Source organism: Mytilus galloprovincialis, chromosome 12 (genome assembly GCF_965363235.1).
Source record: "Mytilus galloprovincialis chromosome 12, xbMytGall1.hap1.1, whole genome shotgun sequence".
NCBI classification, from domain to species: Eukaryota; Metazoa; Mollusca; class Bivalvia; order Mytilida; family Mytilidae; genus Mytilus; species Mytilus galloprovincialis.
In genome coordinates this window covers 60,431,956-60,447,248 of record NC_134849.1, presented here as the reverse complement: position 1 = coordinate 60,447,248, position 15,293 = coordinate 60,431,956, and the positions used below count along the sequence as shown (strand labels likewise).

At 32.3% G+C, this 15,293-nt stretch overlaps 2 protein-coding genes across 3 annotated transcripts in view; both read right to left on the bottom strand.

The window, feature by feature from the left end:
* LOC143054487 (uncharacterized) overlaps positions 1-8,524 on the bottom strand; it is a 31,064-nt gene extending 22,540 nt beyond the window's left edge. Inside the window, exons 1-4 of one of the 2 annotated variants that reach the window (XM_076227513.1) lie at positions 7,686-8,524; positions 5,090-5,284; positions 4,565-5,029; positions 476-582 (exon numbers count right to left, since the gene is read on the bottom strand). In XM_076227513.1, coding sequence (XP_076083628.1) covers positions 476-582; positions 4,565-5,029; positions 5,090-5,284; positions 7,686-7,899 — 981 coding nt within the window. In that variant the 5' untranslated portion in view covers positions 7,900-8,524. Of the gene's footprint in view, positions 1-475; positions 583-4,564; positions 5,285-7,685 lie in introns of both variants that reach the window. The other variant, XM_076227512.1, reaches the window with a different exon arrangement.
* Positions 1-15,293, bottom strand: part of LOC143054483 (uncharacterized) — a 253,158-nt gene that overhangs the window by 218,961 nt on the left and 18,904 nt on the right. The window lies entirely within an intron of this gene.

Sequence of the window (15,293 nt, the reverse complement as noted above, 5' to 3'; positions counted from 1 at the left end):
TGATCGGATATGTTTCTTACGTCATAACTACAATCCCCTTCCCTTTCATGAATGTGACCTACCGAATTAGACTATTTACCATGTTAGAGAAACTTTAATGTATCTCTCCTTTAATTCCTTTTGAAATCATGATTTGAATGGGAACAGATTAAAACTATAAAGTATACTACCCTTCAAATGTGAGGTATAAAACAATTCCATTATAAACTATTAATTATTTTCTACATCACCAAATAAGGTCTTATAGCCTTATAGGTAACAATCAACAAGATCAAATGAATGCTGTATAAAAGACCTATTTGTATCTCTTTCACTTGCCACTGGTACCTTGTGGTTAGCTACAAACAAGATCTAATTATTTCCTGTATAAAAAAATTTTTGATAGATACTTTTCACTTACTTCTTTTATGGGAAGCAACAAACAAGATCTTAGGGATGTCTTTAAATGAGACGTAATTTTATCTTTGCTACTTACCACTGGTACCTTGTCCTTATGGGTGGCAACAAACAATATCTTAGGGATACCAGCAAACACCACCTTACAATAGGTCAGGATTGAGTTTACCCAGTGCAGTAGAAAGACTGAAATAAGAATAGAGTATAATATGTGTTTTAATTTGTTCTCTCAATTTACAGGGGTATGAAAATATTCGTTTTGAAAACTTTAACCTTGGCAAGTAAAACTAATTTCTTCTAGTCCATAACAAAAATTACTTGCCCTGAATTTCTCGATAAATATTTAAGTATTTTACTGTATGATTCTTAAAACTGTTTTGTGTTAGTACATTTTCTCATGGTTGTGTCCTGTTATATATGTCTTGCTAGCATATACATTTTTCGTATCACACTGTACGGAGTGTGATACAAAAAAGTTAAATGAAAATCTGCGTTAATTCAATTGGCCTATCCAGCATCCAATGACGATATTACGGCATTTGAATTTGTTATTGTTTAGTTCACTGATGACTTTCAACAGTTACGACGGCGTACAAGTAAGTTAGACTTTTGATCATCAAGATAAGAATGTTTCTCTGGACTATTGGTTTCTAATTGTCATTACAGGGGCGTAGCAGCCGGTACGGCAGGTACGGCACCCGCCGTACCAATAATGTTCGTTGGTACGGCATGCCGTACCTAAAATTTATATAAAAAATAAAAAAAAAATAAGGGTTTTCAACGGAAATAAAGAAAATAAAGAAAATAAAGATTTTACAGAAAAAAATCATGATAGAAAGGTCCATGTAGAAGTCATAGCAATATAGGGTATACATTCATAAGCAAAGTTCGAAAACTCGTATACGTAGTATATATACGATAACGAATAATTGCTCTGTATTAATCAAAGTACGGATTTTTTTTTACTTACAAAAGATTTTAATTGACCATGCATATGGTCATGAACAGTCATAGTACTATCAATAGCATGTTACTGCCTTCTACAATTGTTCTGGTTTAAACACAAATGGCATGGAAGAATCAAAGTTAGAACTCTCAAATGGAGAAACAAACGTTGTGCGGCAAGCATGGAATTTTGTGCGACTGGCATACAAGATTAAAGTTTAGCAAGCTATAAAACCAGTTTTAGTCCAGTATTTTCTACTTTAGAAAATACCTGTACCAAGTCAGGAATATGAAAGTTGTTATTCATTCGTTTGATGTGTTTGAGCTTTTGACTTTACCATTTGATAACGGTATTTTCGTTTTGAATGTTCCTGGGCGGGGTTCGGTATTTTTGCTATTTTATTTTTTGCAACAAAAATATTGTCAGTTACTCTGTATGCATGCACCATAAAGTTTAAGTAATCATGACTAAAATATAATCGAGTTGTCCCAATTTTATTGCGTGCCGATCTATCCGCTACAGAGACAAATAAACGATCTGCACATTGTTAAAATGCACATTCTGCTTCTAGGCACCAAGACGATCGGAATATAATCCAACTTCAACAACACCATATACAGTAACACATTTTTACTGTTTTATCAAGAGTCATGTTTTGGTTATATCTATTTGACGTGGCTCGGTACTTATACATCCCGCCATTGTGAATGTGTGATATCATTTGTGCTATGGTAAATTTTTGTGATCGCGTTTTTAATTTTTGCTAATGTGCGTTGTATATATGGCTTTTTGTTTTCCTTCAAGATTTTAAGAAGTGTTTGCAAAGAATGTTGCATTTTGAACAAAACATACGAAAAAAAACTGAATACGATTTTCACTTGTAATTTAACACATTTTTTATTGGAAAATAAAAAAAAAAAATCTTCATTTAACAGTTATTGTGTGAATTTTATATATAATAAACTAAATGTTCAAAAGTTACGTGCGACACTTGGTTGTATATAATTTCTCGTAATTTTGGAGTTTTACACTCTACAAATCTGCAATCTACTGTGTGATATCGAAAAAAAACTAAAAGTATTTAGCGTTCCGTGACGCTAAAATCTGAAAGCAAGTGTTACGAATATTCGCCGTGGATATAAATCTAGCATTCACATAGTAGACTTGCCAACCTTTGCATGATCCTTAGAAATAAAGTACATAATGATAGACCAGTCCTAGTCACAGTGATTTTTTTTAATTTTAGTTACTGAAGCCCCAAGTCTGATCTTCGACGGTTTACAAACGCGTTTAATGCTATTAGAAAATGCTATTCCATTATATTCCCTGAACTCTCTGCATCTAACTGTTATGTATTTTTTTTTCCGGTTACCAACCTTTCCCCCTGAAATACCTGTTTTTTTTTCTTTAAAACATATCATATAAAAAAAAATGTACATGTATACATGTCATATGCATATAATTACAGAAATACATTACTTAGGGATTCGAATCAGTATTTCTCTTTATATATTAATCAGTCTCCCTGTAAACAAAAAGGCAAATAACTGCAAATAAAAAGTTGATTTTTTTGTCTGATCTTTCCTATATGATATGTACCAGTTTGGTGTGTGAAAAGATTTCTGATACAATGCTGTTCTACACTTTATATGTTGTGTGTCATTCGTTCGTCTTGTGTCATAGTTATGAATATTAAACAGTTGTGAGGGAGAATATCGCTTAAATAATCAGAGGTCTTATTGTGAAACATTTCATGTTTTTTACCGTCGTCTTTCTGATAGTAACTCCCATCCTGTTTCATTGTATAATTTGTTTATGGGTGATAGCTTAGTACCGCCAGTAACTAGCATAGCCGCTTCAAGTTGCATATTTTCTAGTTTATCGCTTTTAATAAGAGCCAAAGTGGTCGACTGGTCTAGCGCGCCGATCATAGTGCAATGCAATTTGGTACCACGATATCTCAGTTCGAATTCTGGTGAGGGAAAAACAAAAAATTTGCTAACGCAAATTTACAGTTCTAACATTGTTGGGTTGATGTTTAGAATATTTAAATACGTCTGAACGAGTGACAACTCTACAACAGATTTATCCGTCGGATCGCTAGCAGTGATGGTGATACAATATATACAAACTAATCTGTAATCACGATGCCTTTATAAATGACTTGTAAATTGGGATGTCCCTCTCTAGAAATGTTGTTACTTTTTTTGTTCTAAGTTGTTTGAACATTGTTATGTTGCTACTATATTATCGCTTTAGCAGTTCTAGCATTGGCGTCATAAACTTATTGATCGTTATTGCGATGAAACCATATTCACAATGAAAATTGATTTTTTTTCGCAGTGTCATAGATTCGTCGTTTGTCTTACCCTTACTTGATATTGTATGAGAAATTCTGAAAGTTATCCATCATGTTTATTTATTGGTCTTTGTAAAAGGAATTTAGCAAATCTGTTCATCGGTCTGTTCATAGTTCCCTTTACTTCCTGAAAACTTTTAGCGAAGATTTGATAGTTTAATAATTTCCTACAACCGGTATGCATATTCGGAATGGCGCTTTTTTTTCTGTCAAAAATTTTCAAAAACAAAAAACAATCAAAAGTATTGTAGGAGCATGTCAAGGCCTGGCAAGGTGTCCAACACAAAGTTAAAGTGCGTTTATTTAGTTTAGCTAAGATGTTCAACGGCCTTCAACTTTTTTGATAAAGTTTAATTGCTGCCTTTTCGACACGATTCATGTTTCAAATTCTGTTTTCTATATTTTGAAATTGATTTTAACACAAGAGAGTAATATAATTGCACATAAAACAAGTTTTTTAGGAACTAAATTTAAGTGTCAGGAGATTGTCAGAATGCAGGATTCAAGTTGCACTTTTTATCATAAATTTTTATATTTTGATTTTTTTTTAAAAAGAGTCATATTTTAAATTGTTGCCCATAAAACTAGGGTTTTAGAGAACCAAATTTAAGTGTCTGGAGGTTGTCAGAATGCAGGATTTTGCTCTATTTATTAAAATTTTGTCGGGGGCCTTGATTGGCCCCGAACCCCTTGTCGCATAACCGCCTCTACGGGGCGGGATGCGTCGCTTCGCGACCCATCATGATTTTCTGCCGTACCAATATAAATTAGGATGCTACGCCTCTGCATTATGCATGCTATGTTCATTTTTGAATGAAATATGTTCAGTAATATAGGTGTTACAATTGTAATTGATATATTACCTGCTGGGGTTGGTGTCATGTGCTGCCCTGGAAAACACAGTACATCAGGTATTTCTTCATTCAATCCTTTACTTCCATCAAATACTACTAGAAACAAAGCTCTGTAAGTCATGAATGTCTGGTGTGTTGTATAATAGACATACTGTCCACCAAAGTCCCAGAAGATGAGTCTGCCAACTTTCATTTCATATTTACCAGTTTTGAGGACCTTTTCCATTTTCTTTCTCATTTCTTTTTTGGTCATTTTAGTTGTCATTTTTTTCTTCGTTTGCTGTTTTTTAGACTCAATAGAGGAAATCTGTTGTGACAAAGATTGGGCTGCTTGTGGCTGCTGAGAGGGTTCACCCGAGAGGTTGAGAGGGAAAGATGTCGACTTGGTAGCTTGTGGCTGTGTAGAAGGTTCATCTGAGAGGTTCACAGGTAAATATGTCGACTTGGTAGCTTTTGGCTGTGTAGTGGGTTCACCTGAGAGGTTCATAGGTAAATATGTCGACTTGGTAGCTTGTGGCTGTGCAGTGGGTTCACCTGAGAGGTTCACAGGGAAAGATGTCGACTTGGTAGCTTCTGACTTCTGAGAATGAATATTGTCTTTATTTGGAAGTTGAACAAGTTTTGCATCAGATTTATGTTTTCCTGATGTTTTTGTTTGTTTTCTTTCATCCTTTTCAACAGAGGTCATTAAAACCTTATTGTATACTACATCCAAGGCATTATATGTTCCTGTATATAAAAAAAGTAATTGTTGCAATATTATCCTTGATATTTTTGTAAGAACAATTTCGCAGGAACATGCACACAAAAAATTCAAATGTTCAACAAATTGCAAGTGTTTTATTGCCTTGTAACGAAACCACTTAATCAATTATCCCTATCCATGAACATTGGTATAAACCAAAATAAAATAATCCACAGTACATACAAACTAGATAAACTTTGATATATTTATACTATACTAGAACACACCCGTGATATCACGGGTCCTTGACTGAATTAAAGTATATAACTATGCGCAAGCCTTATTTTAGTATTAGTATTGTCATCTGATAAAGTCATGCCGATTATAAGATACACAGTTTTTCTCTGCTTTCAAGTCTTTCTGTTTGAACCCGTCGAACTGAAACAATAATATTAATTATTTGGAAAACAAAAGGTCCTGGATTGGAGTATTTTTTAATCAACAGCATTGTCCTATATTAGTTATAAATAAAGTTGAATTCTTTGCTTCGCTGTTTTACGTCATGCCCACTAACAAATTGAAAACTGTACCTATACGCCTTATCTTTAGTCCAGATTTTTAGTATTCGTATTGTTATCTTAGAAAGTCTTACTGATTAAAATACTACAATAGGTAACAATTTGACAATTTAGTAGTGTCAACCCTGTGGTTATGACCCGTGTATATAGCATATTAATCCTGAATACAACGTTTGGTGGTGCGCCTGTCAGATGCGGAACGTACAGATAAGGTAATAGGTAACAGGTGAATATACTATTGGTATCGGTAGCGGACTCGACCCGGAACTTCTTAATTATTGGCAATATTAATTACGTGGAAAACAAAAGGGTCTGGAGTGGTGTAATTTTTAATCTACACCTTTGTACTATATTAGTTATATATAAAGTTGAATTCTGTGATTCGTCGTTTTTACGTGATGACGGCTGACAAATTGGACCTCGTAATTTTAGTATTATAGATAGTCAAATAGTCACTCAATGTAACTGAAAAACTGACATCAGCAGAAAACCTGTTTTTCATCATTAAAACCGGAAAATAAATGTTATTCTTTTTCAAAACTGATGTGTCATGAATGCATATAACCAGACCAGATTTAAAAAAAAGGTTTTGACCAGATATCTAAAACCAGTGACACAGAGGAAACCATCAACCTAATTAATGACAAAAAAATTAATGAAAAACAGATGTTACAGAAAGCAACCAACACCAACCCTGAATTGTAGAATTAGGACAGGCACACACAGAATGATTGGAATAAGGATTAAATGTCATACAAATAAAAATTTCTAATCACAACAATTTCTTTACAAAAAAGAACTTGCCTACATCTACCATGCAAAACAATACTTTATGTATACTATAAATAAATGTAATGTTAAATCCATATACAGTCGACTCTCATCATCTCGAAGTCAGCCGGACCAGAGAAAAATTTCGAGATACACACAGTTCGAATCAAACGAAAACCGGAAGTTTGACAGAACAAGGGACACAACTCTTGCTTAGCTTGGTAAAGTTAAAATAAATCCGGGTGAATATGGGAAGGGGATCGATATTCTGGTATCAGATCGATGTATTTGTATGTCATGGTCTTTCGTTATTATAATAACATTATTTTTACTTATTCAATTGTTTCAGTTACATTTTTTTCCTATGGCTTTTATCCGACAGAGTAGTTTCCAATCGATAGTTTCGTTATTTAGGTCGTTTATAGTTGACAAAATTGTTTATTCTAGGATACAAGAGATTTTAGAAAATTTAGATTTTTCTTCATTTTGTTTTATCTCAATCTTTCTTTTCAAAAGAAAATACAACAAGATTTAATACGCTGATCATTGCTGATTGAGTAGTTTTTAGGTGATCATCAACGGAAGTCATAATCCTTACTTTAAACACACCCAAACTCATTAGTGTAAATCACAATTAATTGTTCTGTAAACATTTTAAATACTTTTTCATGAACATTAACAGCGTATCACTAATCATTTATAAAAAGTCTATGAAAGATATTCTTAGGTAAACACTTGTTTAAATAGCATGTCATTAAACCAATACAGTGGTCAGTGACAGGAAATTTAATTACACGTGTATTGTCAGATTAACTCGTCAATCTATTTAAATGCCGGAGGTCATGTTTTGACATATGTGTATAGTTCAAGATAAATAATGAATTTTGAATGCTTTTGTCATCTTTGGGATCGTAAATTTAGTTCGACTCAACCGAAATTTCAACTCATCCAATTTCGACTCATCAGGAGTCGAATTACATACATTTATATGGAACAAAGTTCAGGACCACGTGAAAACTTCAACTCATCCGAAATTTCGAGACAACCGAGTTCAAGACAACGAGAGTTAACTGTATGTTTAAATTTGTATTCTTACCTGGATCAATCATGATCCAATTTCTTGTCTCTATGTCAAGTCCACAGCGACCTTCTACGAGGGAAATGCCATCAGTCGCATATCGCCCTTCTGGAACATTATCCCCAACTAAAAGCTTGACTAAACTTGATTTCCCTACCGAAAACTGGCCGGTTACCATGCAGCGCATGTCAAAAGATTGGTAGCTTCCGCTGCCAAGCAGTTTGTTCAACATAGAATCTGTGAATAAAATTTCCTAAATGGTTAAGTAATGATGTATTTCTGATTTCTTAAAAATAGTTGCTTACACTTTAGGAATAGTGCCCACGTATAACATTCTTCAGCAATAAGGGATATCTTTTTTGTTACATCTACCCTGCAATCCAGTTAAACTGTTGATAGATAAAAGAGAATAATTGCAATATGGAATTTTTATTGTGACTTGAGTGTAGCACATAGCGTTGTTTTCCACTGACTGCATTTCATTCAAAATAACACCTATACAAATAATTTTTATAATTTGCATTTTACAAATCGTCTTTTATATTCCAAAGATTACACATCAGTTTGATTTAAAGTAAATTATATATGAATATACACTTTGTTGTTAATAAATTGCAATGAGAGATAGTTTAAATCATAGATTAGATTTTAATTTAAAAATTTTGCATCATGCATACTGTTGCCCTTATAGAAAAAAACGGGGCACATACTTGCATTGTTTGCATGCCTTTATACTGACCATGATTGAATATAAAACTTTACATTATCAATTATCCATAACACTGAAGGCAAGGTCAGATAACTCTGAATGATCCACAGATATTTAGCCATACGCATAAATATATATCTTAAAGTATTCATTAGACCAAACCATAACAAAACGATGAAAAAGAGATGTGCCTCACAAGTTTTGTAATAAAGGTGGCAAATTGCAAACGTTGAAATAAAAATGCCAATTTTAAAAAATGTCAACTATGCGACTCGTTGAAAGTCAATTAACAATAACTGAATGCGTAGGTCTCCATGGAAAATGTGTTAGTGTATTCAACAGACCAAATCGATATAAACTGTTGAAATCGAGATATATCTCGCCCTTAAAGAATTTGGAAGGCCACATAACCCCCATCGAAATAACATGAGCCAATACTCATACAATTGCATACCTTATATCATTGACTACTTTTAAAATTTTTGACAAGCTGAACAGATTTGATAAAAACTAACTGTAATATGACAAGTCAGAACTTGGAATGCACTGCAATAGGCGGAGAGAACGATTACCATCAAGTTGTCACTGCAAACAAACTTGCAGATAATGAGTGACAATTAGTAATGTATTAAAAGGGAATACATGCATTAAACAATAACTATGGGTCATACCACTTAAGTGTCCTACCATGGGAGATATAATATGTTGGTGTTGCGTGAAAAGCATTAAATTTTGCATATAAAGTCCATCACTGTTTTAGCATTATCATTTCAAAATCCCTTCGCTAAAATTCGAAATAAGATATTTATCAAGGCCGTCTTGTAATGTGTGTTGACATTTTCATGTAGTCCTAACTATCCCTTTTACTAATATTCAAATGTCAAGGTAATAAATGTCTGGTTTGAATGTTCTTAAAATATAAGATACAATTCAAACACATGGCCATCATATATAGTATGTTTTATTCTTTGGTAGATTTTATTGTAATAAATATAAATGTTATACAGCCAATCGATTGTGTACAACCAAACTTTAACATTAAATCATTTCATTATAAATGATATTTAAGGAAGTCTGCTACTCAGTTTCAAAATAATAAGCTTTTCATGACACTAGTATATATTGATAGGGGATTGAAAAATGAATCAAAAAAAGCAAAAAACAATATTTAGGTCAATGTGCTTAATTGTATTTGAGATATTATAAGTAGCCATTGATATTTTGGAGAGAAAATGTTCTCTCTTGATGTGTCATAGCTTTATCATTGACAAGTTTAAGTACTAAAAAACTATTAAAAAATGACAAAGATTTTATAAGACGTTTTACAGATGGCTTATAATTATACATGTAAAAGATTTATGAAAAGAAAAATGGGGTTCAATGGACAACAAATTCATTCAAATGGATAATACTAGAAGATTCCGAAAATCTGACAATAATTCCAAAACATGACAAGCGAACATTCCTAATTCAATAAGTTGACATCTACTTCAATTACAAATCTCTAACATTTCATTGTTGATATAAACAAATTCAGGGATGATTCCAGGTGTTTTCAAATGGGTCCCTTGAACATCAAATTGGGAATTTTTATCCCAATTGGGAATTTTTTATGCATACAATCTAAAACGAAATACTATCATTTTCCTGACCTGTAACACGGAAAATGTATATTAAGTTTCACCTGTACACTGATTGAAGAAGTTATTGGATTTAGACCAGGGAAGTTGTAATACATGAATACCATTGCACATGATGCACTATCATCTTTACTTTGGTAAACAAGGCATATATACCAGCTAACATAAACCTATGGCACTTAAGCAGTTTAGCTTTTTATTCGAATTTCAAATTATCTCATAATATATAAGATATCTTATATAACATATTAAATTTTTATAAGATATCTCATTTAATATATGAAATATCTTATATAATTTATTTTTTTAAAGCTATCTTATATATTATATGAAATATCTTATATATTTAATAATATACTAGAACACACCCGTGATATCGCGGGTCCGTGACTGATTTAAAGGATATAACTATGCGCAAGTGCCTTATTTTAGTGTTAGTATTGTCATCTGATAAAGTCATGCCGATTATAAGATACACAGTTTTCTCTGCTTTCAAATCTTTCTGTTTGAACCCGTCGAACTGGAACTTATCAATTATTGGTGATATTAATTATTTGGAAAACAAAAGGTCCTGGAATGGAGTATTTTTTAATCAACAGCATTGTCCTATATTAGTTATAAATAAAGTTGAATTCTTTGATTCCCTGTTTTACGTCATGCCCGCTAACAAATTGAAAACTGTACCTATACGCCTTATTTTAGTCCAGACTTTTAGTATTCGTATTGTTATCTTAGAAAGTCTTACTGATTAAAATACTACAATAGGTAACAATTTGACAATTTAGTAGTGTCAACCCTGTGATTATGACCCGTGTATATAGCATATTAATCCTGAATACACCGTTTGTTGGTGCGCCTTTCAGATGCAGAACGTACAGATAAGGTAAAAAAGGTAACAGGTGAATATACTATTGATATCGGTATCGGACTCGACCCGGAACTTCTTAATTATTGGCAATATTAATTATGTGGAAAACAAAAGGGCCTGGAGTGGTGTAATTTTTAATCTACACCTTTGTACTATATTAGTTATATATAAAGTTGAATTCTTTGATTCGTCGTTTTTGCGTGATGACGGCTGACAAATTGGACCTCTTAATTTTAGTATTATAGATAGTTTATACTTAGATATCTTATATACTTATAAGATATCTTACACACTTATAAGATATCTTATATACTTTATAAGATATATTCTAAAGTTTATAAGATATCTCATTAAGTATATGAAATTTCTTATAAATATTTTTTATACAAGATATCTTATATAGTTTATTGGATATCATCTTAAGAAAATTATATAACATATATTATATGAATTATCTTATAATTTCTATATGATGTCTCTAATAATATATCTCATATGATATATATAAATTCTACCACTGCATCTAGTGTAATACGATTTTCATACACTCGAGACAGTTAAATTTTCAAATTGAAAACGCAAGGCTTGCCCAAGAGTTTCAAATATTTAAAATTTAACTGTCGAGAGCGGATAAATATCGTATTACACGAGATTGGAGGTGGAATCTGTTTCTCTAATAATTTTCTAACATTATGCAGGCAAACTTATTCCTTCTTTTCGAATGATCTGCTAAAAGATGGGTTCTTTCTATGCGATGTCATCAGGCATGGTTGCCTTGTTTCATGCCGTCACAATAGGAAATTCAGCGGAAAGCAAGAACATTCGACGTCATAATCGGATTTTAAACAATGAAGTACTGAGATCAAACGAACCACACGTTGATTTTTTTTTTATACAATGGGTGCAGAAAGGGATAAATTGACGAAGAATTAGAGAAATAAGATATCTTAAATAATCTTTTTTATAAGATATCTTATATAAATAGATATCTTATATATATAGATATCTTATATAATAAAGAAGATATATAATATCGATTATAAGATATCTTATATAGTATATAAGATATCTTATATATAGTTTATAAGATATATCATATTGTTTATAAGATATGTTATACAATTTATAAGATATCTGACAAAGAAAACTATATGAGATATCTTATAAACTATAAAAGATATCTCATAAATTTTATAACATATCTCATGAACTATGTAAGATATCTTTTAAACTTTATAAGATATCTTTATAAGACATCTAATGAACTATTATATAAGATATCTTATAAAGTTTATGAGATATCTTGAAGTTAGATTAAATAACAAAACGGCTTGCCATATTAACCATTGAAAAAATAATCCATTCGGTATTTTTTCAACAGATCATCTTTATAAACTTACCTTGATTCAAATGGATTTCAAATTGAACTGGCCAATTGTCGAATTCAGAAAAGCAATTACAAAAGGTTATATACTAAATTGATAAGATATTTTAAGCAATTGCACCAGGCACCAGTGAACTTTAAAATTATATGGATCATTTTTATATCTTTTGAAACAGTTCCATAATGATGACATCGTATTTCAGGGGGGTTCATTTCATGAATGATCCATCATCAACATTATTTTCAAAAACGCTCAAACTTTTGTCTTTGAGGAAATAGAGCAAAATAAAAAATAATTTCTTTTACAAAACAAGTTTTAATCAAGTTACATAACCGGCTCTGCTGGGCGATCTGCTTTTGTAAGATCGGCGCCCATTAAAATTTATTCATCAATGTTATATCAAAATTTAAATTTTTCTTTGCCGAGGTCTGCTTTGAATCCTATTTTGACAAAAAACATGTTTTTGATCAACCTGCTGAGCGATCTACTTTTGCGAATTCAAATCCTCCCATAAAATTTTATTCAATTGAATCCGGCTGCTAAAATTGTTTACCTCACGTTGACATAATTAAATTGTTGTTAATAAAAGACCATCGTAGTCAGCATTCTTATTCGGATTTTACTATGTTTTGACGACGAACTATGAAAAACTATAGTTGCCGTAATCGGTGACTGAAACTTTACCGGAAATACCGATTTTTATTTTATTTTCCTGAATTGGGAATTTATATTCACAAACATTTTTTTGGGGCCACTGGCAGATTCAAGGGCCGCTAAGCGGCCCTAAACTATATAGTGGAATCATCCCTGAAATTTCATCAATAAATTTTAAGAATTGCACACATGAGAGTGCACATGCTAACATAGTAATTTATTTAAAATCTGTATTTCCAAGGGGTGTTACTTTTAACTAGATGTGTCAAAGCGACACGAATGCATGGCCCCGTCCCAAAAAGTTGAAAAATCTGCAATTTCAATATCAACACATCCCGCTAACATGTTTAACCCCGCCACATTATTTATGTATGTGCCTGTCCCAAGTCAGGAGCCTGTAATTCAGTGGTTGTCGTTTGTTTATGTGTTACATATTTGTTTTTCGTTCATTTTTTTACATAAATAAGGCCGTTAGTTTTCTCGTTTGAATTGTTTTACATTGTCTTATCGGGGCCTATTATAGCTGACTATGCGGTATGGGCTTTGCTTATTGTTGAAGGCCGTACGGTGACTATAGTTGTTAATGTCTGTGTCATTTTGGTCTTTTGTGGATAGTTGTCTCATTGGCAATCATACCACATCTTCTTTTTTATAACATGTGGACACAAACACGATGGTAGTCTCACATATCGGAAATCAGCTCAAAATCTGGAGGGGAATAGAGAAAAAATCTGTATAACTGTGATTTTCAATAATTTATAAAGTCCAAAGTGTGTAATTTCGGCGAAAATTAGTGAAGCGGAACGAAACTTAAATTTGATCTGTAACTCATCATAGTTAACTCACATACCAAAAAATCAGCCCAATATCTGAAGGTGTTAATTTAGAAGAAAACTCTGTATAATGGTTTGTTGCGGAATGACAGAATGACGGAAAGACAGAATTTTGTAATTTCAGACAAAGGTAAAACTACATGGCACGGACAACTTTGTTGCAGGGCCATAAAAATAGTTGATATGCACCGATTTTCCATTGCAGAAACACAGATACAATCTACAAAACCAAAAATGTGGAAATAATTGTAAACATGGAAATGCTTACATAAACACAAAATCAATAACCCAATTGGACTAATTTTTCTAAACATATTCCAGTCTCTTTATAATAACTATATGACAATGTCCTCTGACCTGGTGACATTAAATTGAATAGGGATCTAACTCGCATTTACACAAATATGCTGTTATTATTATTATTTACAATATTTATATAGCGCATTATCTAATTAAAATTACTCTAAGCGCTTAACATAAAACAATCAATGCAGTAAAAAACTAGAGGCTCTCAAGAGCCTGTGTCGCTCACCTGTTACTGTATTTTCTGATGTCAGCCATCTTGGTTGGTAGGCGGGGTCATTAGACACTTTTTTTAAATAGATACCCTAGTAATGATTGTGGCCAAGTTTGGTTAAATTTGGCCCATAGTTTTAGAAAAGAAGATTTTTGTACAATTTACAAAAATTGACGAAAAGTTGTTCAATATTGACTATAACAGTATAAAGGGCAATAACTCCCTAAGGATGTACACCTCTGAGGAGCCCAAAATTTCTAGAATTAAACTTTTTTTCTTAACCTGATTATTGGGTTTATAACACTGTAACAAAATAATTGGTGAAGAAAAAATCATATGGTGGTGCACTTCTTTTTTTGCTACGGCCCTTTGAAAATGCCCAATTTTGATGATTTTCCCATTTTTCATCAATTTTTACCTATTTTTGGGCTATTATCGTGAAAAAAAATCACAGTTCCACAATTAAACTTTTTTTCATACTTTCTATAAAGATGAAGTGGACCAATCTGCATAAATTTTACTTAAAGAAATTATAGGTAGGTGTTAATATAAGAAAGTTTTATCATATTTTGACACTTTCTTGTGTAAAATTTACCATGCTGTCAATTTTGTATTTTGTGATTTTTCTCAGTTTTAAGAACAAAATGCATATTATTTCAATTTTTTTGTTATTAAATGATTGAAAAAATACATATCTAAGAAATTTGAAATGACCAAAATGATATGGGATATACATAAGTCATTTTTAGCTCACCTGGCCTAAAAGGCCAAGTGAGCTTTTCTCATCACTTGGCGTCCGGCGTCCGGCGTCCGGCATCCGTCGTCGTCGTTAACTTTTACAAAAATCTTCTCCTCTGAAACTACTGGGCCAAATTAAACCAAACTTTGCCACAATCATCATTGGGGTATCTAGTTTAAAAAATGTGTTCGGTGACCCGGCCAACCATCCAAGATGGCCGCCATGGCTAAAAATAGAACATAGGGGTAAAATGCAGTTTTTGGCTTATAACTCAAAAACCA